The sequence below is a fragment of the Muscardinus avellanarius genome (genome assembly GCF_963383645.1).
Source record: "Muscardinus avellanarius genome assembly, chromosome: 4".
NCBI lineage: Eukaryota > Metazoa > Chordata > Mammalia > Rodentia > Gliridae > Muscardinus > Muscardinus avellanarius.
Genome location: NC_137789.1, coordinates 2923636 through 2950391, shown reverse-complemented (window position 1 = coordinate 2950391; position 26756 = coordinate 2923636). Strand labels below are relative to the sequence as shown.

Sequence of the window (26756 nt, the reverse complement as noted above, 5' to 3'; positions counted from 1 at the left end):
TAGGTGGAGAACCTCTCCCGTGCATTTTGGCGTGGATGCAGAGAGGTCTCCTCTCTTCCACCCCAGGGGCTCTGGGGAGCACCTGTACTCCGTGGATTTGAATGTCGGGCCTCTGTGTTCTGGGGCCAGCTCCTGCTCACCTCCTCAGCTGCTGGTTCTTCCCGACGGCCTCGGGGCGCTCTCCTGCCTCGCAGCACCCTGCTCTTCCTGCAGACAGAGCACGGCTCGCGGTTAGGGCTGTGTGAGTTTAATGTGCATCTCCATTGCCTGAGGAGAGTGTGCTGAGCACCGCGTACCCGGACACCAGCGCAGTGCACGTGTGTGGGCACGCGCAGCACGCTGCTCCCGGGAGCTCAGCACCCGGACCTCAGCCCCTGGCCAGTGTGCGTGGCCCCCGTGGGTCTGGTTGGCTCTGGGCTAAGGGAGTGTAATGCTCTTCATCCAGTGGACGGAATAGTGCGCGGCCGTGCTCGGTGGCTGTTCTGGAGAAATCAAGAGATGGGCTCAGGCCTGGCTTCTCATCTGTGCAGGAGCCGCCTCGGCAGTGCCTTCTAGAACACGCTGGCAGCCGATGCCGGCCTAGAGGTCCTGTGTTGTGAATGTTGTAAGCGTGCAGTGTGCCCTGGGTTCCCGTGACCTCTGGGTGGGGCCGTCTCGGTGCTAATGCAGGAGGCCCCAGCGAAGGGAGGACGGAGGCCAGGCTGAGCCTCACCTCATCCCCGTTCGGCGCTGTTCTCTCTGACTGTGCATGGACTCCCACCCGAGGGGACCACCTCACCAGGGCCTGCGCTGAGCTGGCGCCGTGCGACTTGCTCCCCACACCTTGGGTTCCCTTGGTCGCGCAGGATCACAGGTGTGCGCCCCTTCACCCTTCCTCAGTCGGCTCTTGTGCTGCTCCGGGTTAATCCTGCTCTTTTTCTAGGCTCAAGTGGAGAGTATGGTGCTAACAGCCATCTCCTTGGTTTCCTCATGTGTCACAGGGAGAGCAGCGGCCAGCCCGGGGGCCCGGGCACCGTAAGATCCCTGGTGCACCCCGAGGACCCGGGGGCCCGGGCACCGTAAGATCCCTGGTGCACCCCGAGGACCCGGGGCGGCAGCGCAGGTGTAGAGGATCACACTCACTTTCGTCTTTTCTCTTTAGTTGGGTAGCGGGTTAACATTTTTTGAAATCTCAGGCCTTTTTCACATAAACTGTACAGTTTTATTTTTTTTTTTTGTGGTACTGGGGGTGGAACCCAGAGGCTTTCTACCTCTGGGATATACTCCCAGACCTCTTTTATATTTTATTTGGAAACAGGGTCTCACTAAGTTGCTGAGAGCCTCACTAAGTAGCTGGGGCTGGCTTCGAACCTGCGCGATCCTCCTGTCTCAGCCTCCCAAGCGCGGGGATTACAAGCGTGCGCCACCACGCCCGGCTGTACAGTTATTAATACTTTGTCAAAACCTGGAGAATTTAACTGTATTTTGTTTCATATAAAAAGGACTTTATTGGTCACATGAATGTGTGTGTGTGAATGTAGTACTGGGGATTGAACTCAGTGGTTTTTTAATGCTGAGTACACTTCTGGTCCCATTAGATTTTTTTTTTTTTTTTTTTTTAGCAGGGCCTCCCATAAGTGGCTGAGGCTGGCCCAGAAGCTGTGGTACTCTTGTCGTAGGCTCCCAAGTACCGGCCTTGCAGGTATGCGCCACCGCGCCTGGCTTCTTGGGTATTTTTATATTGTGGCGCTCATGCTGGAAGGGCCTTGTGCGTCCTAGACTAGCGCTCCACCGCTGAGCTGGCCCAGCCCAATCTGCCTTATTTATGACGACTCTCACTTCTGTAGACAGGTTGGTAACAGGAAAGCAGAGAGGCCCTGCGTATTATTAAGAAACACTTGCTGAGCCCGGTGTGTGGCATGTACCTGTAAACATAGTACTTGGGAGGCTGAGACAGGAGGATCATGGGTTTGAGGCTAGCACACATTAAGTTAGCAAGAACCTGTTTCAAAACAATAAAGTGGGGCATGGTGGCACACGCTTGTGATCCCAGCATTTGGGAGGCTGAGACTGGAGGATTGCGGTTCGAGGCCAGCCTACGCTACTTAGTGAGGCCCTTTACAACTCAGCGAGACCCTGCTTCAAAATAAAGAATAAAAAATAGGGCTGGGAGAATAGCTCAGAGGCAGAATGCCTCTGGGTTCCATCCTCAGTACCACAAAAAGAAAAAAAAAAGGGCTGAGGGTTTAGCCCTAAAGTAGAGTGCCCCTGGGTTTAATCCCCAGTAGACAGTTCCCCTTCTTATTTGGGGGCACCAGGGAGTGTTGACGATGAAGGGACGATCCTGAGAACACCTGCTGTACACTAAGAACGTGCATGATGCCCAGCACTGCTTTGCAGGTGCTGACTTAGAGTCGGTGCCAGCTGGCCGGAGGTGTGGGCTGCACCTCATTTGTTCTTGCCGGCGACCGGCCTGCTGGCTGGAGGCCCTGGGGAGGCCCTGAGTGCCGGGGCATGCGTGAGCTCCGCAGCGGGCCTCTGCACAGGTGCGCCCGCCTGCGCGTGTCTTCCAGAGTGGCTGCTAGCTCGGGTGTGTCCGTGGCACGGTGGTGAGTTTGGGGTGTCGCAGCCGCCTCCGCGAGCAGCTCCGCTAACTGTGGCTCTTGGTCCTCGCAGATCTTCAACATGAAGCCCCTGCAGGTCGTGTTCCCTGCTCGGGCGGACCCCGAGGGCCCCATCATCGATCTGGACCTTCACCTGCCCTTGCTGTGTTTCCGCCCTGAGAAGGTGCTGCAGGTAGGCAGCCGCCAGCCCGGGGCCACCCCGCCGCGGCCCCCGTGGTAGCCGCGCGCCGTGAGAAGTTAAGGCGCTGGGACGGTTATTTTCTTTGCTGAGAGCCGGCCTCCAGCGCCAGGTGCAGCGGCCTGGGCGGCCTCTGTGTTGGCAGCTGGAGGGGAGCAGGGTGAGCCCGCTGCTCCGGTGGGGCTGGGGTGCGAGGAAGCCGACTCCCCGCAGATCCTGACCTGCCTCCTGACGGAGCGGCGCATCGTGCTCTTCTCCTCCGACTGGGCTCTGCTGACGCTGGTGGCGGAGTGCTTCATGGTCTACCTCCACCCGCTGCAGTGGCAGCACACCTTCGTGCCCATCCTGTCGGCCCAGATGCTGGACTTCGTCATGGCGCCCACGTCCTTCCTCATGGGCTGCCACCTCGACCACTTCGAAGAAGTCAGCAAGGTGAGGAGAGAGCGCTGGGCGGTCCCGCATCTCGGGGTCCACCGCGGCGACTGGCTGCACTGGAACGTGCCTCGTGCTTAGCACGCGCGGGGCCTGGGCGTGAGCCCCAGTCACGAACGCGCACGCGCGCACACACACACACACACACACCTCTGTGCTCTCAGTGGAGCCTGGGTGTGATCCCCAGTCACACACACACACACGCACGCACACACACACACACACCTCTGTGCTCTCAGTGGAGCCCCAGTCACGCGCACGCACACACACACACACACACACACACACACCTCTGTGCTCTCCGTGGAGCGAGTGCTCCGTGCTGTGGGCAGATCACCGGCCCCTCTGTCCCCCGATGTGTCCAGCCCCGTGCTGCACTCACGTGCTTGGTCTGCCCTACGCACTGATGCTGAAAACACCTTCACTGAGATACGATTGGTGTGCGGCGGCGCTGCCCGGTTAAAATGTCCAGCCCAGTGGTTTCGTATTTACTAGTGTGCAGCTGTCGTGACCTAATCGAGACATTTTCACCTTGCCAGCGACCAGCCCGCTGGTCCTACCTCCACTGCCCTGTCCGCTGCTCACAGATGTGCCCGTCCTGGGCATTTTGAACGAGTGTGACCGCTTGTCACCTGGCCCTTGTGTCTGGCTTCCTTGCTCAGCATGATTTTTTGAGGTTCATCCATGTTCTAGCATGTCAGGACTTTATTTTTTTGACAAGAGTCTCTTGTCTGACTGTACCGTCTTTTGGTGGAGTTGGTGGTCCACTTGAGGAGCAGTGGACAATGGGATGCTTTCGCCTTCTGCCCAGTTTGAACAGTGTTGCCGTGGATGTCCAGGCATGGGGTTTTGGGTGAACACAGGCTTTCACGTCTCTTGGGTGAGACCTAGGAGCGGAATTGCTGAGCCAGGTGGCTGCCTTAGGCCAAGCGAGGGTGGCCAGCCGTTCACCCAGCAGCCGCTCTGTTGCACGCATGGCAGTGCCGAGGGCCCCATTCCTCCGCGTCCTCAGCAGCACACGGTGTTGTCTGTTTTCTGCCTGGGGGTCTCCTACTGGTTATGAGCTGGAGCTCACTGTGCTTTTAGCGTATGTTTTATTCCCAGTGGCCAATGTCTTCTCATGTGTATTAGCAGGTCGATAGTGTAGGGTTTTTTTTAACTATATATATATTTTTTATTGGTGCATTGTAATCATACATGACATTGGAATACAAGATTTGAGAGGATATACAAGCACACATCATCCAATTAGCCCTCATCCAGTCCCCGTCCAATTCCCTCCCCTGTCCCTCAATCCCATGCTTGATTGGTGATTATCTTTGATACATTCGTTTACGTACCTCATGAGTTTTAAAGAGGTTCCATCCTCCTCCATCCCATCCCCTCTGCTTGGTCACCTTAATTGCTTCTTTATAGGGCCCTTTCTACAACTCCACCTCCTCCTGTTACCCCTTTCCTCCTAGATTTTGCTAGTTAGGGGAAGCATCTGGTTTTTACTTTCTGTGACATTTCTCTGTGCATGCCACATTGCAAGTTCCGATTCCACTCTTGACATCCCCAGTAGAGGCCTGGCCACCCAGAGGACTCTAATCCTGACCTCGCTGGCTCCAGCATTGGCCTTGCCTCATGGGAGGCCCTGATCCTGGCCTCGCTGGCTCCCCCACCAGCTTAACCCCTCGGCTGGCTCCATTCCTGGCCTCGGAGGCCCCAGCACTGGCCTTGCCTCATGGCAGGCTCTGATCCCGGCCTTGCTGATCCTGGCACCAGCCTAACCCCTCGGCAGGCTCCTATCCTGGCCTCGGAGGCCCCAGCATCGGCCTTGCCTCACGGCAGGCTCCGATCCCAGCCTTGCTGGCCACGGCATTGGCCTTACACCTCGGCAGGCTCCAATCCCAACCTCGGGGGCCCCCACACCGGCCTTGCTTCACGGCTGGCTCCGGTCCCGGCCTCGCTGACCCCAGCACTGGCCTAACCCCTCGGCATGCTCCAATCCAGGCCTCGGAGGCCCCAGCACCGGCCTTGCCTCACGCAGGCTCTGATCCCAGCCTCGCTGGCCCCGGCACTGGCCTAACCCCTCGGCAGGCTCCGATCCCGGCCTCGGAAGCCTCAGCAGTGGCCTTGCCTTGTGGCAGGCTCTGATCTTGGCCTTGCTAGCCCCGGCACCAGCCTTACCCCTCGGCAGGCTCTGATCCCGGCCTCAGAGCTCCAGCACTGGCCTTGCCTCGTGGCAGGCTTTGATCCTGGCCTTGCTGGCCCTGGCACCAGCCTAACCCATCGGCAGGCTCCGATCCAGATCTTGAAGGCCCCAGCACTGGCCTTGCCTCACGGCAGGCTCCAGTCCTGGCCTTGTTGGCCCTGGCACCAGCCTAACCCCTTGGCAGGCTCTGATCCCGGCCTCAGAGGCTTCAGTAGTGGTCTTGCCTCACGGCAGGCTCTGATCCCGGCCTCACTGGCCCCAGCACCAGTCTAACCCATCGACAGGTTCCAATCCAGACCTCGAAGGCCCCAGCACTGGTCTTGACTCACGGCAGGCACCGATCCCGGCCTCGCTGGCCCCGGCACCAGCCTAACCCATCGACAGGCTCCAATCCAGACCTTGAGGGCCCCAGCACTGGCCTTGCCTCACAGCAGGCTCTGATCCTGGCCTCAGAGGCCTCAGTAGTGGCCTTGCCTCATGGCAGGCTCTGATCCCAGCCTTGCTGGCCCCGGCACCAGCCTTACCCCTTGGCAGGCTCCATTCCAGGCCCCCAGCACCGGCCTTGCCTCATGGCTGGCTCAGATCCGGGCCTCGCTGGCTCTGGCACCAGCCTAACCCCTCAGCAGGCTCTGATTCAGGCCTCAGAGGCCCCAGCACTGGCCTTGCCTCACGGGAGGCTCCGATCCTGGCCTTGCTGGCCCCGGCACCGGCCTAACCCCTCGGCAGGCTCTGATCCCGGCCTCGGAGGCCTCAACAATGACCTTTCTTGTGGTGGCTCCGATCCCAGCCTTGCTGGCCCCAGCACCAGCCTTACCCCCTCGGCAGGCTCCATTCCAGGCCCCCAGCACCAGCCTTGCCTCATGGCAGGCTCCGATCCCAGCCTCGCTGGCTCCGGCACCGGCCTCGGAGGCCCCAGTACCAGCCTTGCCTCACGGCTGGCTCTGATCCTGGCCTCGCTGACCCCGGCACCGGCCTAACCCCTCAGCAGGCTCCAATCCAGGCCTCGCTGACCCCGGCACCAGCCTAACCCCTCAGCAGGCTCCAATCCAGGCCTCGTTGGCCCCAGCACTGGCCTAACCCCTCGACAGGCTCTGATTCCCGCCTCGGAGGCCCCAGCACCTGCCTTGCCTCACGGCAGGCTCCAATCCTGGCTTTGCTGTCCTTGTCACCAGCCTCACCCCTCAGCAGGCTCCGATCCGAGCACCCTCTTCACCCAGCAGGTTGTCCCACTTTCCCAAGGGTGCGTAGTGGTAGCATTCTGCCTCTAGGGTTATTTCTTCAAAAGTTCCAGGTGTAATGTATCAGATCTCTGCCTCCCCTGAGTACTGGCCGCTGCCATTGGTGCTGCCTCCACCACTTCAAATCTTTCCCAAGCTATTTTCCCCCACTGCATGTTGTCCAGTGTTCCTAAGCATGCGCGACGGTAGCATTCCACCTTTGGGGTAATTTCTTCAGAAAATCAGGGTGGGTTGGATCCGATCTCTGTCTCTCCCAAATACAAGCCTCGACCGCCATCGCGGCCACCGCTACCCACACCGCCTTCCTCCTAGGTCTCCGCTAAACTCCTTACAGGTGATGTCCAGGATTCTTAAGAATGTAGAAGAGAAGCAGTCCTCTTTTGTGGGGATTTTTTTCAAAAGTTCCAGGTCAGTTGGATATGTTTTGTCTGCATCTCCAGTATCCTGGCTGCCACCACGGCCATCTTAACCCCTCTCCAATATTTTTATTTTCTTTTTTCTTTTCCTTTTCCTTTTTTTTTTTTTTTAAATAAGAGAAGACAGTATGTTTGGTTTGAGGAAGTTGTGGCTATCAGGCACTCTGTAGCAATGAATGTTTTTTCTTTCCTCGCTTCCAAAAGCGGAGTTCAACAGTCTCACCGTGCAGAGCAGATTCTGCCGTTCTAAGCGCACCACAGCCTGATGTAGCACAGCAGAGCTGGGCTCCTCTGTACCTGCTGTTAGGTCTCCTGTTTGGTACCAGGCCTCCTGGAACTTGGGCTCGGCCTCCTGCCCGACACCATGCCTTCCAGGGGGTAGGCTGGGCCGCCTGCCCCCCGCCCGGGGCTCAGGGCCATGCATCCTGGACCTCAGGACCTTCCGGGGGGCAGGCGTGCCCCACTCGACCCCCACCTGGGGGCCCAGTGCCCTGAGGCTCTGCCCAAACCTTCCCGGGCTCAGGCGTGCCCGTTCGACCCCCGCTCGGGGGCCCAGGGCCCTGCAGCTCAGCCCGGTCCTTCCAGGGGCCAGGTGTGCCCCGCTTGACCCCTGCCCTGGGGGCCCAGGGCCCTGCGGCCCGGCCTGGTCCTTCAGGGGTGGGGGGGCAGGCGTGCCCCGCTCGACCCCCACCCGGGGGCCCAGGGTCCTGAGGCCTGGCCCAGTCCTTCCGGGAGCTAGGCCTGCCCCGCTTGACCCCCGCCCAGAGGCTCAGGGTCCTGCGTTCCGGCCCCGTCCTTCCAGGGGGCAGGCATGCCCCGCTTAACCCCTGCCCTGGGGCCCAGGGCCCTGCCTCCCAGCCTGAACCTTCCCGGGGTCAGGTGTGCCCGCTCGACCGATAGTATAGGTTTACAGTTAACTTGTTTTGGTGTGTGGTACTTGGATGGAACCCAGGGGCTTTCTACCTCCAGGCTACATTTCCAGGCCTATTTTATATTTTATTTGGAAACAGGGTCTCACTAAGTTGCTGAGAGCCTCATGAAATAGCTGAGGCTGGCTTTGAACCTGTGTGACCCTCCTGTCTCAGCCTCCCAAGCGCTGGGATTGTAAGAATGCACCATCACACCCAACTACAGTTAACTTTTTATTTTTTAAAATATTATTATTATTATTATTATTATTATTATTATTATTATTATTAATTATTTGTAGTACTGGGGATGGAACCTGGGGGCATTCTATCTCCAAGCTACACCTCAGCCCTAATTTTTATTCTTTATTTGGAAACAGGGTCTCGAACTGTGATCCTCTGGTCTCAGCCTCCCACATGCTGGGATTACAGCATGGGCCACCACGCCTGGCTCCCAGCCCCATTTTTTATTCTTTATTTTAAAACAGAGTATTACTAAGTTGTGGAGGGCCTTACTAAATAGCAGAGGCTGGCCTTCAACTTGCGATCCTCTTGTCCCAGCCTTCCAAGTTCTGGGATTACAAGCCTGTGCCACCACGCCCCACATAACTTTGTATTTTGAAAACGTTGTGTACACAAAGCAGAGTAGCACCCAGAGAATGCCAAGCGCACTTGGTGGTCGTGGGCAGCCTGCCAGCAGCCTGTGGCCAGACCGCTCGTGCCCCCCGGGCTCCTATCCCTGGAGGTTTAAAGCGAGTTTGGCCACGAGGCATGTCACTCGCCACGTTCCCGGGTGTCTAGCAGCCGGAGGCGCTGGGCCGGCCTGGTCCTCCTGCGAGGGGAGGGCCGGGCGTGTTCGTGTGTTCTTGCCAAAGCTGGTGAATCACCAGGGGAAATCGTGCGGGAGGGAAAGGGCATTCGGGCCTCTGTGGGGGGAAAATCGTCACCCCGCTCCCCTTGTGGACGAGGAGTGATGGGCCCTGCTCTGAGGTTTAAAGCGGTGTTTCTCTTTTTTAGCCATCTTGTTTCAGACTTTTCAGGAGGGAAACTTTTTTGGCATGTTTACATCAATAGTCATCTGTCAGGCAGGAAGTTCATTTCGTGATTTACCTGTTCTGGAATATTCCAGTAGCCACAGCAAGCTCTCACTGAAAGCAGTCTGGGGCTGCTGCTGGCATCTGCGGGGGAGCTGGAGCGCTCCTGTAGCTCAGCTGTCTCCGGAGCAGGGTCAGGCATCGGTGCTCATGAGGGGCTGGGCCTCCTTGAGGGTTTAACGCGGGTACGCAGAGTTTCTTTTCTCCTCTGCCATATTTCAGCCTGAGTCTGGGCTACGGTGAACATTCTTGGCCCTTCATCCTCCTTTGCTGGGGCAGCCGATGCCGCCTGAAGTCCGGCAGGACTAGGAACGGCGGGAAGCCAGAGATGGTGTTGGTGGCTTTTGAGGTTGTGGCGTGAGACTGCAAGGCCAAGAGGAAGCAGTGTTTGCGCATATTTCCTCTGCCACCTGAGAGGAGGTGGGCCCAGGGCCGCGGCAGGAGCCTGCGCCTCCGAGAGGTTCCGTGTCCTGTGCCAAGACGGGAATCCAGACCTCTGTGTATTCTGTCACAGATAAGGCTTTACAAGGCACCTACATGCCTTGTGAAATACACCAAAGTGTGCATTTAAAAATTCCACAGGTGTGTGGTCACTCGGCCCAGGACCCGGCCTGGCTCTGCTTGAGCTGGCCGGGCAGCGGAGCCCGCCGTGGGTGCTGTGTCGGTGGTGCGCTCGGTGGAATCCTAGGCTGTTCCTCCAGGGTTCCACGGCGCAGCCCATGCAGTGTTGTACTGGGATCCATGAAAACGTGGCGCTGTGCAGGGGAATCTTGACCTGGAGGAAGGCGTGTGGTGGGGTAGCCGCCTTCCCGAAGGGAGGGGTTCTCACCTGTGCCGACAGAGAGCCTGCTAAGCGGCGATCCCGCCCACGTGGGGTCTTGGAGTGGGCAAACCCCAGGCGGCGGGAGGTGGGGCGGCGGCTGCTGGGCTGGGGCCAGGGACAGGAGCGGTCACTGGGAGCCAGGGAACATTCTGGAGATGGAGATATAACCTTTCCTGGGGTGTGTGCTTGAAAATGGTGAAGGTAGTAGATTGTACGTGATGTGTATTTTACTACAACTATGAAAAATAAGAGAAAGGCACATTTAAACACATCTGACCAAAGTAACTCACGATGTATACTGTGGTTTTTTTTTTTGTTTTTTTTTTTTTTTTGGTGGTACTGGGGTTCCTGGAAGCCCTTCTACCTCCAGGCTACACTCCCAGACCTATTTTTACATTTATATCTGGAAATAGGGTCTCCTAAGCCAGCGCGCGGCTGGCTTCGAACCTGCGCGATCCTCCTGTCTCTGCCTCCCAAGTGCGGGGATTACAAGTGTGCGCCACCACGCCCGGCTATACTGTGTTTTTTGTAGGGATAACAAGCATATGTGTGTGTGTGTGTGTGTGTGTGTGTGTGTGTGTGTGTGTGTACACACATACATATATATTAAATAGGGTAGTTTTTTTGGTGTGTGTGTGTGTGTGTGTGTGTGTGTGTGTGGTAGTGGGGATTGAATATCTATCAGAGCTACTTCTCAGTTACACTCCCAGCACTATTTTTTTTTTAAAACAGGTCTCACTGAGTTGTAGAGGGTCTCCTTAAGTTGCTAAGGCTGAACGCAAACCTGCGATCCTCCTGTCTCTGCTTCCCAAGTACTGGGATTATAAGTGTGCTCCCCCGCGCTTGTCTTAAGTAGGGTGGTTCAATGATGATACTCTCTTAGCAAATGGAAGCTACATTTGTGTGTTTTTAAAGGTTCAGACAGATTCTGATTCTTTCATTTCTTTTAGGAAGCTGATGGCTTAGTTCTGATAGATATTGATCACGGGAGCATCACCTGCTCGAGGTCCTCCGACAGTGACATGGACATTCCTGACGTCCCTCTCCTGGCGGCGCAGGCGTTCATTCAGAGGTAACAGGAGATAGTATGTGTTGAAGAAAGTCTTTGAGCCAGGCAGGGGGGCGCACGCTTGTAATCCCAGTACTTGGGAGGCTGAGTCGGGAGGATTGCAGGTTTGCGGCCAGCCTCAGCAACTTAGTGAGGCCCTCTGTAACTTAGTAAGACCCTGTTTCAAAATAAAGATTAAAAAATAGGGCTGGGGTGTAGCTCAGAAGTAGAATGTCCCTGGATTTCATCTCTAATACTGCAAAGAAAAACAAAAACAAAAACAAAAACAAACAAAAAAAAGAATGTCTTTGGAGCTGGGTGTGGTGGCGCATGCTTGTAGTCCCTGCGCTTGGGAGGCTGAGACAGGAGGATCGCGCAGGTCTGAAGCGAGCCTCAGCTACTTAGTGAGGCTCTGTTTCCAAATAAAGTATAAAATAGATCTGAGAGTGTAGTCCGGAGGTAGAAAAGCCACCGGGTTCCACCCTCAGTGCCCCCCCAAAAGAAGGTCTCTGTTCAAAATCCTCAATTGCCCTTTGGCATAGCTTTTCTAGTTGTATGTTGTTGATAGAGGTTTTATGCATTTGAAGTTGGGAGGTTCTTTGTGAATATTTTTTATTTTTCTCTCTACATGCAAATATTTCAAAACTTGAAGACTGAAACATACCTGGTCCCAAGCATTTTTTTGTGGAGCGCGCTGGGGCTCAAACCTAGGGCCTTGTGTGTGCCAGGCAGGCGTGGTACCCCTGAGCTAACCCTCAGCCCCCAGCGTTTCGGGTGAGGGGCTCTTGGCTGGTATATAGGAAAACAAATATCACCATCATTCTTTCCATTCTAAAACTTTAAAAGGCTGCGGAGTTGGGCTGTGTGGCTCTCGGGCGGCTCGCCCTGCTGCCTGGGAGCAGAGGTGCGGGCTCCCCTGTAGCCGCTGGTGGCTTGTGAGCAAGGCGGGCAGTGGAGTCCCCCATCTGAACTGCCGACCTTCTGATGACCTCAGAGCTGCCTGGAGCTAGCCTTTGCTGGCTTGCTCTGGGCGCAGCTTTGCTGTGTCTGCACGGTCAGGATTCCAGAACACAAATGCAGGACACCCCACCACAGAGCCCGGGTTGGCAGTGGGTGGCAGGTGCTGGGGCTTTGTTGGGAGCTTGCCCCCATCCCCGCCCCCGCGTGCACGGTGGCCGTCTGTTCCAAGCCTCCCGGCTCGTGGGCCAGCTGCCCTAGGGCCTCGATGGGCCCGCAGTCCAGTGCACACCAGGGCCCTTGGCCAGGAACAGGGCAGGGGCCTTTCTCCCCAGCATCCCCAGAAACCCCCAGCTGGGCTCCTGCTTGCTCACGCTCCACTCTGTCTTCTAATCCTTGATCTGAGGAGTGTGCTCTGCTATAGCCCTCCCGGAGTGGGCCGGCTCTGTGGGGATGGGGAGGCACAGCCTTCTCCTCCAGACCCCGCTGTCCCGGGCCCGGGAAGTCCAGGCAGATGCATGGCCCGTGCAGGGACCTGGCGTGTTCTACGCAGGGGCCTTGCTGCCATTCCTTCTCGGCTCTTCCGTGTGTTGTGTGGGCTCAAGGCGGGTTTGGTGCCGACAGACAACGTTGCCGCTGTGACCCTGCCAGGCCGGGGTGGCTCCCTGAAGTCTGCATGGCCTGCCAGGGTTGGCGGCCGCTTCTCAGCACTTGAGGAGGGAATCCGGAGCCCAGCCAGGCCTGCGCCATCTCCTGCTGACCAGGCGCACCTCTCGCCCTGCCCTGGCGGAGCCGTGCCACCCGGCCAGCCCAGGGCCCCTCAGGTGGGTTCAAGGCCTCTCCTGGGAGATTCTCTCTGCCCCCTGCCAGTCTAGCCTTCTCCGTGTCCGTCCCATCCCAGTTTGGAGTCTCTCATCTGTCGTTTCTTGTCTTGTATTTGATTTTTCTATTTCCCCCACTTTAATAGAAGCCCTGTGCGGGCAGGCGCTTGGCCCTGGTCAGTGCTCAGCGCTACACCCCGCGTACCCCAGGTTCTCAGGGAATACTGGCAGGTGCATACCTGTTGGCTCTGCTTGTCTTTTAAATTAAGTACTTTATTTTTGGGTGTGTGGTACTGGGGCTTGAACCCAGGGGCATTCTGTCAATGAGCTACACCCCTAGCCCTATTTTTTTTGTGGTCCTGGGAATGGTACCCAGGGGCATTGTACCTCTGAGCTACACTCCCAGTCCTAATTTTTAGTCTCTTTATTTTTGAAACAGGGTCTCATTGAGTTGTGAAGGGTCTTGCTAAGTAGCTGAGGCTGTCTGCGAACTGTGATCCTCCAGTCTCTGCCTCCCGAGTGGTGGGATTACAAGTGTGTGTCACCACGCCCTGCCTCCCTAACCCTATTTTTATTTAATTTTATTTTTTGTGGTACTACAGATTGAACCCAGGAGCCTCTGAACTATACCCCCAACCCTATTTTATTTTATTATTTTTTATTTATTTATTTTTTGGTGGTAGGTGGTACTAGGAGTGGAACCCAGAGGCTTTCTACCTCCGGGCTATACTCCCAGACCTATTTTATATTTTATAGGTTTTTTTTTTTTTGTGGTACTGGGGGTGGAACCCAGGGGCTTTTTTCTACCTCCGGGCTATACTCCCATTCTGTAAACCAACTCAGTCCAAATGGGGCGTTGAGTCCACTCGCGGTCGAGAATCTCAGAAAAGATGGGGAAGGATAGGGTGACGTACTGCAGCCTCTTATCTGCAGCGATTCTTTCCCTTCTAGGAACTAAATTTCCTTAAGTTCCTACTGGCGGCGCTTTCTGGAAAGAATCTGATATGGACAAGAGCTTCTTGAGCTAATGACACTTTATTACAAGAACCCCGAAAAATTTATACCCTTCACCAGTAAAGTTAATAATAAGAGAAAAGGAGGGGAATGCAATCACTGTAAAACAATAGTGAATAACATGTAAACAAAGGTAAAAAAACTAGTCTGGCTTTCGGCTTTCGGCTGGCTTTCTGCTTTCAAGAGATTAGCTCCGGATCTTCTCCCGATTTTTACAGATAGGCAGTTCCAAAGGGCAATCTTCCAGAAGAAACGGGCACACCCAAAGGCTTGGAGGCCTCTCGGGGAATCTTCTTTAACTTTCTTGGAACTTTCCATCTTTTGGGCTCAGTCCGTATGGCAGGCATGGGGAGATGTGGTGATTCAGGTGGATGTGATAGAGTTTTCTCAGGTGTTGCTGTCTTACCTTCTAAATCTGAAAGCTTAAGCAAACTCACAACACAGTTTGGCAGACAAACACCAGAAATACCATGTAGTTTTTAGATTTAGTTGTCAGATATACTTCCTTAGCTGTGAAACACTTTTCCCCAAACGATAGGCTTATTAGAAACCTATTCATCTTATAAATAATCCATATTCCTGTCCCAGACCCTTTGCAATATCCTTTCCTGGGCCACGTGGCGCCCCTCCCATCTCGGGCAGGGCTCATACTGGGTGTAAAGGTCAAGAATCTTCCTAGCCTTCAGCTCCATTGTATCGGGCAGTATCAGTTGCTCATAAACTGGGTTGCTTTGATGCTACACCCAACGTTTGTCTTCCCGTATCTGGGCAGGATCACAAAGAGAGGTAAATAGAGGCATCGGGTCCCCTCCCCCTCTAGGTTAGTTATTGATTAGGTTGAAGGTCAGAGATTGAGAGGAAATCTGCGTTTGTAAGTACTGACTGGAACGCTACCACTGCATCTAATCTCTAACTAAGTTCTTTTTCCATCTGAACAAAGCCAAGGACATTTAGAGGTTTGGACAAATTACCAGAAATTTTATTTTCCACGGACTCAGTTTCTCTCACAGTCCTGATCTTACACCACCGGAGCAATTCATGTGGAGAGTTAAAAGAATCATTACTAAAAGAATAATAGTTATGAAAGAATATCTAAAAGTGGAGAGTACTTTCAGCCAGCAATCACACCTTCTCTCGGGGCTATTTCTCACTTTGAGATTCTGCCTATGGACTGCATGAATAATGCAGATGCCGAGAGGGCGTGGCTGTAGCTGGTATCTGCACTCCCAGACCTATTTTATATTTTATTTGGAAACAGGGTCTCACTAAGTTGCTGAGAGCCTCACTAAGTAGCTGAGGCTGGCTTCGAACCTATGCGATCCTCCTGTCTCAGCCTCCCAAACGCGGGGATTACAAGCGTGCGCCACCACGCCCAGCCTTATTTTTTATTTTTAAACAGTATCTCACTAACTCCCGAGGGGTGGCTGCAAACCCGTGATCCTCCTGTCTCAGCCTCCCAAGTACTGGGATTATAGGCATGTGCCACCATGCCTGGCATAAAATTTTCTTTTGAGACAGGGTCTTGCTAAATTGCCCAGGATGGCCTTGAACTTGTGATCCTCCTGCCTCAGCCTCCCTGGCCTCCCAAGTATCTGAGACTACAAGCAGGAGCTACCAGGCCCCGCTTGCTTATTTTGCTCACTGATGTCCAGAGTCCTTGTCAAGGTAGCCGTGAGTGGTGTGGGAAGCAGGGCCTAGTATTCAGACTTGATGACCCTCAGTGAGGGCCTGCAGGAGAGCCGGTGGCTGTTCCCTGGTGGGCTGATGGCAGCCACACCAGGACGTTTGGTGTGGGGCACAAAGGTGTAGTTGACCCTGCCTAGGCAGGGGTGCCGAGAGGAAGCCGCTGGGAGCTGAGACTGTCCCTCCTAGCAGCTCTGCTGGGAGGCCAGAGAGGGAAGTCCATTGGTGTTCTGGAGGGGCCATGACAGGCATTTCTTGGTATCGGAAGGTTTCAGTTAGAAGCCAGGTGTGGTGGCGCACGCTTGTAATCCCAGTACTCGGGAGGCTGAGACAGGAGGATCCCAAGTTCAAAACCAGCCTCAGGAGCTTAGTGAGACCCTGTTTCCAAATAAAATACAAAATAGGTCTGGAAGTGTAGCTCGGAGGTAGAGGTCCCTGAGTTCCATCCCCAGTGCCCCACCACACACAAAAACCAAGGTTTCAGCTGGGGCAGGGATAGGCGCAATTCCGGGAGAGGGATCCTGTGGTTTGAAGCGAAGGCCTCGGTGTGGCGCGCTTCGGAGGTGACCACACATTTCCAGGTGTGCATTTTAATGGCCTCCGCCCTGGGGCGGCCCACAGGCCTTCAGAGCATCCGTGCCCCCCCCCACCTGGCGGCAGCAGCCAGGAGCCAGCTCAGGCGAGCAGCTGCGCAGGGCCCGCTCCAGCCCTCGGCCCCGGCCCCTCTGCTTCCTTCCAGGGTGCAGGCCCTCCCGCTGCACGCCGAGCTGCACCTCGCCCACCTGAGCTCCAGCACCGACCTGAATGAGGGCCGCGCCCGCAGGCGGGCCTGGCAGCGCAGGCTCAACTGCCAAGTCCAGCACGCCGCCCTGCAGCTGCTGGTCAGCATCTTCAGGTACCAGGGGCCCCGCGCCTGGGAGGAGGCCTGGGGTGCCACTGACGGCCCAGGGCCGCCCCGCCGAGCTTCGTGCTTTGCTCTGACCCTCCTTGGTGCCCATGGCTGTCCATTCGTCGTCCCTGGCCACGGCCATGTGGGTGGGGCCTGCGGGGAGCCCTTAGTGGGTGTGTGCCTGCCGTCGTGATTCAGGAAGCCACTTGCTATTTATTTCTCTATTTCTGGGCTTTTGATCAGTCACTTCAGGAGTAGCCTGGGCAGCTGGACATTTCTAGGCCTGCCCCTCCCTTCCCCTCTCCCTCTCCTTCTCTCTCCCTTTTCCTCTTTCCCTTCCTTTCCCTTCTCTTCTCTCTCTCCCTTTCTGTCTCCCCCTCTCTTCTCTTTTCTCCCCCTCTCCCCCTCTGTCTCTCTCCTCTCCCTCTCTCTCTCCCCCTCCCAAGTACTGAGATTACAGGCATGAGCCATGTTGCCCAGACACTGTTGATAATATTGAGTCTTAATTTACACAAAGTGCTGTGCTCTGGAGGGAGATGGCAGTGACACTGTCCCCAGGCTTCTTTCCGCCTGCGAAAGGTCGCACCTGGCCACACAGTCCCCAGAGCCAGGCCCTCGGGTTCCGGCCATCTCTGCAGGTCAGGCTTTCCACGACTGCTTCTTGTCTCCTCCCACTGATGCAGTGTCTTCCACGAGCATAGAAAGTCCCGGCACTGAGGCTGTCCTTGTCGTTGTTAGGGAAGTAAAGAATCACCTGAACTACGAGCACCGAGTGTTTAACAGTGAAGAGTTCCTCAAGACCAGGGCTGCTGAGGACCAGCGCTTCTATAGGCAGGTGCGAGCCGCGGGGACCAGCGCTTCTATGGGCAGGTGCGAGCTGCGGGGACGGGCTGGCTGCGGTGTCCAGCCTGCCTTACTCTGCTGTATTTAAACATTTTTCAACTTAAGTGTTTTTAAGATCTGTTAATATTTTAGTAAGTGTATGAGCTTTTCTAGAAAGTGTTTTTTCATGCTTTCTTTTCTTTTCTTTCTTTCGAGTACTAGGGATGGAACCCAGGGGCATTCTACCTCCGAGCTACACCCCCAGCCTTATTTTATTATTATTATTATTATTATTATTATTAATTATTTATTTTGAAACAAGTTCTCATGGAATTGCAGAGGGCCTCACTCAGGAGCTGAGGCTGGTTGAGAACCTGCGACCCTCCTGTCTTGGCCTCCCGAGTACTGGGACCACAGGTGTGCGCGACCACGCCCGGCTCTGCATGGTTTCCTTTGATCCTTGGGCTGCCTAGTTATTTTATCTTTGTGGTACTACAATTGAGCTCAGGGATGGTCTACCTCTGAGCTACACCCCAGCCCTTCATCTGTCTATCCATCCAGCTGTCTATCTCTCTATCTATACTGAGGTTTGAACCCAGGAACATTCTACCTCCAAGCTATACCCCAAGCCCTTTTTATTTTTTGTTTGGAAACAGAGTTTCACTGGGTTGCTGGGAGTTTCACTCTGTGGCTGAGGCCGGCCTCACACCTGTGATTCTCCTGTCTCAGCCTCCTAGTATTGGGATTACAGGCATATGCCACCCTGCCCAGCTACCAGCTCTGATTTTTTAAATCCACTTTTGCAGTATAAGTTACATGTAATCAAACACAGCCATTTTTGGTGGATATTGGTTGGGCTGTGACGTGTGCACCAGGGCGGGCACGTCCTCAGCCTGGGCCTGGGGCATTTCCATCATCCGGAGCATCCGGCGCCCCTCCTGCTGTCCCTGGAGAGGCCACTGGAGGCTCCTGTGCAGCTCGGTTCCTGTCTGCGCTCTGGGCCCCGCTCCCTCTGCCATGAGCCCGCGTGGGGTGCGGCGCATGCCTGTCCTGCTGGTCTGTGAATGCCGGTTACAGAAGGCCGCAGGTGGGCCTTGTTCTCGGGTGACAGGTCACTTGCGGACCCTCCCTGCCGCCCTCACACCCGCCCTCTGCTCGCCTGCTGCAGGTTCTGGACACCTACATGTTCCACTCTTTTCTGAAAGCCCGGCTCAACGAAAGGATGGACGCCTTTGCGCAGATGGACCTGGACACCCAGTCCAAGGAGGACAGGTGCCTCGTCTGCGCGCTCAGGCGGGGACGCGTGAGGGGCGGAGCTGCGTTGGACAGCGGGGAAAGCCTGATGTGGAGAAGCTCTCGCTGAGTTGGGAGCGGCCAGGCTCCTCCCTGGGGCCCCTGCTTCTTGGGGGAGCTCCCTGTGCTGTCCATACTGCATTCAATCCTGTCTCCCCCACCACCTCCTCAAAGCCCGTTTCCCCTGAGATCCTTGAACACACATCAGATGTAGACGCTGCTGTTTGCCTCGCAGACTGCGGGCTCTCCTGGGGCCGTCCACCTTCCCCTTGAAGGGATGCCACACCTGGCACCGTCTGCCCGGGTGCAGGGCTGCCCCCACTGGTCCTTACGCCTGCCCACCAGGGGTCATTGTGTGCATGCAGAAAAGCCTTGCTTTTCTCCACCCCAGAATAAACGGGATGCTTATCAGTCCCAGAAGACCAACGGTGGAGAAGATGGCCTCGCGGAAGCCCTCGCCCCTGCGGATCGCCAACAGGCGCATGGTGGTCAGCATGCCCAACCTGCAGGACATCAGCGTGCCCGAGCTGCCGCCCAGGAACCTGTCGCTCCGGATAATGGACACGGCTGCGGCTTGCAAGAACAGCAGCCCAGGTGATGACTCCGCCCTTCGCTGATGCCGTTGAAGGGCCCCAGCTCGTCCAGAGGAAGGGAACGGCTTTTAGAATTTTAAGTTGCTAAATTTAGTCTCATCACTTGAAACATCTTTGGGATGCTCTTTTTGCAAGGGATGTACACTGTGGAAGGTATCACTTGTCTATTTCCCATCCTGCTAAAGGCAACAGCTGTGCAGTCTGAGCTCTTTCTTGCTACGCGTTAGGCACATCTGTGCGTCTGTGTGCACATACGCATGTATACGTATAAAGTACGTATTTACATATGTGTGTTTTTGATGGGATACAGCTGTTAGGCCCTGGTGAGTGCCAGCTGCGTCCTTGAGGCTGGGATACAGGGAGCCTCCCGTGGCTGGTAACCAGGGCAGGGGACGGATGCACGGGCCTCCGGTTGGAGTGGCAGTTGCCATGGGCTCTTCCAGGTAGGGTGGCGGGGCACCCCGCAGATGCGGGGGAGTGGGGAGCAGCGCCTTGACATCTCTGAGGAAGCGCTCTCTAGCACAGGGCAGCGGGAGCCTGCCTCGGCAGGGAAGGAGCCCTGCATCTCTCAAGAGGTCTGTGTGCAGTCTGAACATCAGCCTGGCGTTTCCCCGTGTGTGACCTGCAGAGGCACGCCGGGACACGGGCAAGCCAACGTGTCTGCGAGACGCCATCCTCCACCCTCAGGTCCCCTCTCTACATGCTCCCAGGATAGGCCTTGCTCTGTCCACAGTGGCTGGGCACCATGGCCTCCTGTGGGAGCCCTGTGGCCGCTGCTCGGGCAGGTGCTGAGTGGTGCCCTGTGATGCCCGTGATTACCCGGAGGGTGTTGGTCAGGGAGGGGCAGCGTGCATAAAGCAAGCTCCAGGGAAGCTGGAGGGCGAGGCCCTGGCACAGCCTCTTCCTAGCTCTGTGACCCCGGGCAGGCTGCCTCACCTTTCTGGGCCCGTGGTTCCCCTTCTGAGCATGTGCTGTGCTCACAGGCTCGCACACACTGCTGTCTTGGTCTGCACTGGGGCTCCCTGCCTTCCTCTAGGCCGAGCCCTCCTGTGGGGCTGGCTCGGGCCTCCTCCAGCTTCCTGGGTGCCTGGTTGGCGGCCAGCTCCTGGAGGCCCAGGTCATGGTTACCATTCCCAGGAAGGAACTGGGGGGAGGCACACCCCTGTGTGGCTGAGGCACCTGAGGTGGGTGACCTGGGCTGCGGAGACCTCAGTGTCCACACTGTGAAGTGGGAATGCTAGTAAGGCCTGCCCCACCCCAGCTGCTGGGCAGGTACCAAAACCACTACTTTAATTTTTTTTTCAGTACTAGGGATGCAACCCAGCGGCATTCTACCTCCAAGCTCGACCCTCAGCCCTATTTTTTATTCTTTATTTTGAAACAGGGTCTCACTGAGTTGCACAGGGCCTCACTAAGTCGCTGAGGCTGTCAGTGAACTGCGATCCTCCTGTCTCAGCCTCCCGAGTGCTGGGATTACAAGCGCGCGCACCACGCCCGGCCAGAGCACTGCTTTATAACGCCACCAAGGGGAGCACCTTGGCTTCTGTTACCGGCTTGATGCTCAAGGCCCCAGGACCAGTGTCCCGCTCAGTGAAATAGTTTCTGGCATAGAAGGTGTTGATGCAGCCGGGCATGGTGGCACATGCTTGTAATCCCCGCGCTTGGGAGGCGGAGACAGGAGGATCGCGCAGGTTTGAAGCCAGCCGCACGCGCTGGCTTAGGAGACCCTGTTTCCAAATAAAAATGTAAAAATAGGTCTGGGAGTGTAGCCCGGAGGTAGAAGGGCTTCCAAGAACCCCAGTACCACCAAAAAATTAAAAAAAAAAAGGTGTTGCATCTGCTGCTGGCAGCGGTTACTCTGGGTGCCGTGGGAGTGAAGCGAGCCTCTTACTCACCCTGGGGCACACGAGCGTCTAAGGGAAGAGCACGGCTCTCGCTGTTTCGGGGCCCACGGTTCCTATGACGGGGACTTGTGTTTCTTCTTAAGGCCTGTGTTAATTATTGGCTTATTGTCCTTCATCCTTTTCTTTCTTTCTTTTTTCTTTTTTTAGCTCTGAACGTGACCCCCAAGTCCACGTACACGTTCAAGATTCCAGAAATCCACTTCCCCCTGCTGGGCCAGTGTGTGCAGGTGTACTACTCCGACTTCGTGGCCCAGCTGAGCAAGGCCATGGGGCTCGTGGCGCCCGACAACTCTGTGCTCCTGGCCAGGTACTGCTACCTGCGCGGCCTGGTCCACCTGATGCAGGGGCAGCTGCTCAGCGCCCTCTTGGACTTCCAGAAGCTCTATAAAACGGACGTCCACATTTTCCCGGACGACCTGGTGAAGGGGATGGTGGTGTCCATGCCGGCCCCCGAGCGCGCGCTGGCCGAGCGGACGCCCGAGCTGAGGCAGCTCATCAGCAAGGTCCTGGACACGCCGGGCAAGGCCCCCAGGGCCGACGACCCCGTAAAGCACTTCGAGCTGCCCAGGAAGCACATGTGGCCGGACGAGTTCGTGAAGAGGGTGCAGGAGTCGGGCATCGTGAAGGACGCGCACACCATCCACCGGCTGTTCGACGCACTGACTGCAGGTGAGAGGGCACCCCGCCTGCGGCCCTCAGGTACAGACGCCCTCCACAGCTGCGGGGTCTGCCCCGGCCCGTCCCAGCGCAGAGCAAAACACTTCCATAATGACGTTACGTAGCGTTACTGGGGAGTGAACATTCTGAGGCTGAGCTAGACCCCCAACCCCCATTTTGAAAACATTTCTCGTTTTGAAACAGGATCTCCCTAGATTTCTGAGAGTCTTACAAAGATGTTGAGGCTGGTCTCAAACCTGTGATCCTCCTGTCTCAGCTTTATAAGTACGGGAATTATACTTCACCCAGCTCAAAAATATTTTTAAAGAATTGCATTGTAAGCCGGGCGTGGTGACGCACGCTTGTCATCCCCGCGCTTGGGAGGCTGAGACGGGAGGACCGCACAGGTTCGAAGCCAGCCTCAGTTACTGAGTGAGGCTCTCAGCAACTTAGTGAGACCCTGTTTCCAAATAAAACAAAATAGGTCTGGGAATGTGGCCCGGAGGTAGAAAAGCCCCTGGGTTCCGCCCCCAGCACCACACACACACACACACACACACACACAAAATTGCACTGTACTCAACACGCATCATTCTTTTTTCTTGTCATTAGTTTTCTAAACAATACAGTGTGACCACAGTTCACAGGCATCGTGTTAGTTGTGACAAGAAGTCTAGAGGGAATTTAAGGCTCACGGTAGGTGTGCAAGGTTAGCCCCAAACGCTACGTCATTCTGCAGGAGAGATTTGAGCATCTGTGGCTGTTGGTAGTGCCGGGGTCCCCCCACAAATGCCAAGGGATGACCAGCAGTCATGGTAACAGGTCAGGTGCTGAGGTGACAGGTGAGGCAGAGGACCGTCACTGGGCACACACCGTGGGGCAAGGGTGCTGGCTTCGCCCTCGGGCAGCGTTCCTCCCGCCCGGGCAGGGCTCCTGGGGTGGGAGGGAGGGGCATGATGGGAGGAGAGGCAGCAGTCTCCCTGGATAGCCTCCTGGGGCAGCGGCTGTGAATTGTTTGGTCGCATGGACGCACGTGGCATTGACTGTACGCACATTGAGTAGGTATGGTTGTGCGTGGTATCTGCGCGTTCACGGTGGCTGCGGGTGTGCCGAGCACCTGGCGGACCCTGCGGCCACGGGCAGGCGGGCAGGCGGGTGGGCACACAGCCTCCATCTGCAGCAGCGCTAGCAGTGTGACGTTGCAGACACTGGGAGCCCAGGTGGCGCCTCGGCAGCGAGGGCCGCTTCCCACCTGCGGGGTGCCTGGGTGGGGCACATTTCAGTGCCCAGAGCACACCAGCCCCTCACACCCGAGGCCAGGCTGGCGCGTGTCCGCAAGAGGACACTGCCGGGTTGTGGTGCCCTCCTCAGCCTCTGGAGCGGAGAGCGCGTGTCCTCAGCTGGGCGCCGGTCCTGCCTGGCCCTTGCATGTCTGTGCTCCTGCACCCTGGCTGTGAGCAGGCTTGGGCCTCGGCCCTCCTTCCCCTCCTGTCCTGTGCCCCGGGCCTTTGCTGCTCACTCTTAGCCCAAGCTTGCCTGCCTGACCTCTGAGGAAACCACAGCCAGCCCTTCCCTGGGCTGCAGGGCTCAGCTGGGGGCAGTCACTGTCAGCAGGCTGTCATGGGCGCCCTGGCTCCCTCGTGTCTGGTTTTATTTAGTAATTTCTTTTTAACACATCACACATGTACAGATACCCTTACTGTCTTTATTATTATTTTTTGGATCCAGTGACTTTTTTTTTTAAGTACTGGGTATTGAACCCAGAGGCATTCTACCTCCAAGCTCTGCCCCTAGCCCTATTTTATTTCTCATTCGGAAACAAGGTCTTTCTAGGTTGCCGAGAGCCTCACGAGTTGCTGAGACAGGACTCAAACCTATGATCCTCTTGTCTCTGCCTCCCTTGTACTGGGGTTACAAGCATGCATCATCACGCCTGGCAGGATCCAGTGGCCTAAAAACTTGTAAAAAGATAAATAATAATCATTTTAAACACAGGGAAGCAAGAAGGAATGAACGTGTAATGGGGCCCCCTGGTGGAGGTTCCCCGCAAATGCTGCGCCTGCGCAGGGGCCTGGTCCTCCTGGGCCTCTCCCTGCACTGGCAGCTGGCCTGGGCATTTGGAAGTAAGATGTACAGGTCAGGAAGTCACCTCCTGAGCCCGTCGTGGCACCGCCCGCTGCACATGGCTGTCCGCTCTGAGCTGCTCTGGTGAGGACTTGGTTGCCCCAACCCCTTTGGCCTGGACAGCTGTCCCTGCTGACGCCTTGCTACGGAGTCGGCGTGGGGACGATTAGCCAGCCACATCCTCTGGCCTGGCTGGGGCGGGAGGTCCCGCGCAGGGTCCAGCAGAGAAAGATGGACTTGTGCACGCAGGCGGCACCAGCCAGACAGGCCCTCTGCAGCCTCGGGGCCCGGCTCTGCAGTGAGGACCTTTCTCTCCGTGCCTCAGTTTCTAGCTTGTGCAGGAGCCTGCTGACTGTGCTTACACCATGAGGGAGGTGGGCGCACAGCTGGGTGGTGGCCCGGCAGGGTGATCGGTCCTGTCAGGGAGGGCTGCGGGCGGGTGTTTGCCTGGGCAGGGAGGGATGAGTAGGAGTTTTCTGGTCTGAACATCAGAATGAGCGTGAGCGGAGGTACAGAACAGCAGCGCCTGTTTGGGGACAGGCTTGGTGCGGCTGGAATGGGGGAGGCAGGGGCTGGACCCTGGAGGAATGTCTGGCCCCTTGGAGATCAACAGCCCTGAAATGTTTGAACCAGAAGGCGGGCGCTGCTTCTCTGCACTTTATTTTAATTTATATTTTTGTGGGTCTGGGGATGGAACCCAGGGGCATTATACCTCTGAGCTACACCCCTGCCCTATTTTGTATTTTATTTTGAAACCAGGTCTCACTAAGTTGCAGCAGGCCTCCTAAGTAGCTGAGGCTGGCCGTGATCCTCCAGTCTCTGCCTCCTGAGTACGGGGATTACAAGCGTGCACCACCACGCCCGGCTTGCTTCTCCGTACTTTAGAAGGGCTGTTCTGGGAACCTTCACCAGCATGCCTCGAATCTCAGCACGACTATGGTGGTGCACACCTGTAGTCCCAGTACTTGGGAGGCTGAGTCAGGAGGATTAAAATTTTGAGGTCTATTGAGACCCTGTTTCAAAATAAAAAAGAATAAATAAAAAAGGCGGAGGGTAGAGTTCAGAGGTAGAATGACCCCGAGTTCAGTCTCTAGTACGTTCCCCACAAAAAAGTAGAGTGTCCTAGCCCCAGCGTTCCCACCTGAAGTCCTAAGAGTCGCTGTGGCTGCCTGCTGCCCCGTGGCCTCCCTTGGCTGTGCAGAGCAGGTGGGCTGGGCAGGTGTGCCGGCCCCTGGGAGCACTGCGTACTGGCGCCATCTGCTGTCTGGTCTGGGCAGCGCGCCGTTTCTCCAAGTGCGTTTGTTCCCTGTGCGTTTAGCTGCGGCACTCTCTTTTCCTCTTATAAAACTCAGGCCAGCAGAAACAGATCGACCCAGAGACGTTCAAGGACTTCTACAACTGCTGGAAGGAGACAGAGGCCGAGGCCCAGGAGGTCAGCCTGCCGCCGCCGGTGATGGACCGCCTGGATAGGCACGAGTGTGTCTACAAGCTGTCCAGCTCCGTCAAGACCAGCCGCGGCGTCGGGAAGATCGCCATGACCCAGAAGCGCCTGTTCCTGCTGACCGAGGGGCGGCCGGGCTACGTGGAGATCGCCGCCTTCCGGAGCATCGAGGTGCGAGCTGGCGGCCGGCTGTGGAACCCAGCTGTGTGGGGGAGAGCTTGGCGGGAGGCCAGCGTGGCGGGAGGCCAGCATGGTGGGAGGCCAGGGCCGCGCAGCCTGCTGCCGCTGGGCCACTGTGCCTCGGCTCTCTGTCTGTGGGCTCACGTGGAGCCTCCCAGCAGGGCCGTGGGAGGACGGGGCAGGAGGTGTTACGTGAGCAAGGCTCTGCGGAGAGAAGTGGGCAGGCGGCCTCCTCAGTGGAGGCCAGAGGAGGCAGGGGTGAGTCCAGCAATCCTCGGGAGAGGCCGCCGGGGTCGTGCGGACGAGTGGCCATCCCCTCCACAGCTCAGCTCCTCACCGCTTTGCCCCTCCCTCGACTGCCCTGCAGGCCCCGGTCGCTGTGGCTGGGCCTGTTGGCAGGGACCGCTGAGGAATCCCACCAGGCCCCAGCAGGGCTGGCCTCTGCCTGGGCGCTGACGGGGAGCGCTGTGGCTTCCAGCGGACGCGGCCTGGTCTCTGAGCCTGCTCTGCCTTCCTCCGTTGGCCCTGACGTCTCCCGAGGCGCTGGCGTAACGCCTCTCTCTGCTTTCTCTGCCTCCGCAGGAAGTCCAAAGCACCACGGTCACTTTTTTCCTTCGGAGAATACCCACTTTAAAAATTAAGACGGCGGCCAAGAAGGACGTCTTCGAGGCTAACCTGAAGTCGGAGTGCGACCTCTGGCACCTGATGGTCAAGGAGATGTGGGCCGGGAAGAAGCTGGCGGATGAGCACAAGGTGCGGGGCACCGGGGTGCCGGGGCGCGGGGCCATGCATGGGGGCCCCCACAGCTCGGGCGCCCGGTCCTCCAGGCACAACGGGGACATGTGTGACTCCCCGCGGCCCTGCTGGAGGCCTCTCGGCGTGTGGACATGCTGCAGAGGCCCCAAGCGCCCTGTGCCTCCTCAGGTCCCCACCACCCCGCCCCGGTTCTAATGACACCCACGAGTAGAGGGACCAGGTCCGAGTTGGGTATTTTGGGCACAGGCTGCTCCGAGCCACTCTGCCCGCCGGCATCACGGGGTCAGCACTTGGGCAGGGGTGGCACTGGGTTCTTTCTGCAGGGTTAAGTTACATCTTAGAGATTTTTTAATTTTTGTTTTCTTGGGGTTGAACCCAGGCATTCTACCACCAAACTACACCCCTGCCTGATAGATATAGATATAGATATATAGAGATAGATAGATAGATAGATAGTTTTGAAACAGGGTCTTGTAAGGTTGCTAAGAGTCTTACTGTGCTGTTGAGGCTGGCCCTGAACTTGCAGTCCTCCTGTCTCAGCCTCTCAAATACTGAGGTTAATAGCCGTGTGCCACCACGCCTGGCTTATCCTAGGGATTTTGGGGCCTTAATTCATTCTGGGCCAGATTGGTAGCTTCGATTGCCCCATGCGAGTTCATAATGCAGGAGGCTCCATGGGCAGAGG

At 56.6% G+C, this 26756-nt stretch overlaps 1 protein-coding gene across 1 annotated transcript in view; it reads left to right on the top strand.

Moving 5' to 3' along the window:
- The window catches only part of DENND3 (DENN domain containing 3), a gene marked incomplete at both ends in the record, with an annotated part of 58910 nt that overhangs the window by 14291 nt on the left and 17863 nt on the right, over positions 1 to 26756 (top strand). Inside the window, 10 exons of the mRNA XM_080694708.1 lie at positions 2656 to 2775; positions 2995 to 3213; positions 10840 to 10961; positions 16152 to 16307; positions 17040 to 17136; positions 18292 to 18395; positions 18808 to 19010; positions 21061 to 21582; positions 25047 to 25306; positions 25898 to 26068. Coding sequence (XP_080550834.1) covers positions 2656 to 2775; positions 2995 to 3213; positions 10840 to 10961; positions 16152 to 16307; positions 17040 to 17136; positions 18292 to 18395; positions 18808 to 19010; positions 21061 to 21582; positions 25047 to 25306; positions 25898 to 26068 — 1974 coding nt within the window. The remainder of the gene's footprint in view (positions 1 to 2655; positions 2776 to 2994; positions 3214 to 10839; positions 10962 to 16151; positions 16308 to 17039; positions 17137 to 18291; positions 18396 to 18807; positions 19011 to 21060; positions 21583 to 25046; positions 25307 to 25897; positions 26069 to 26756) is intronic.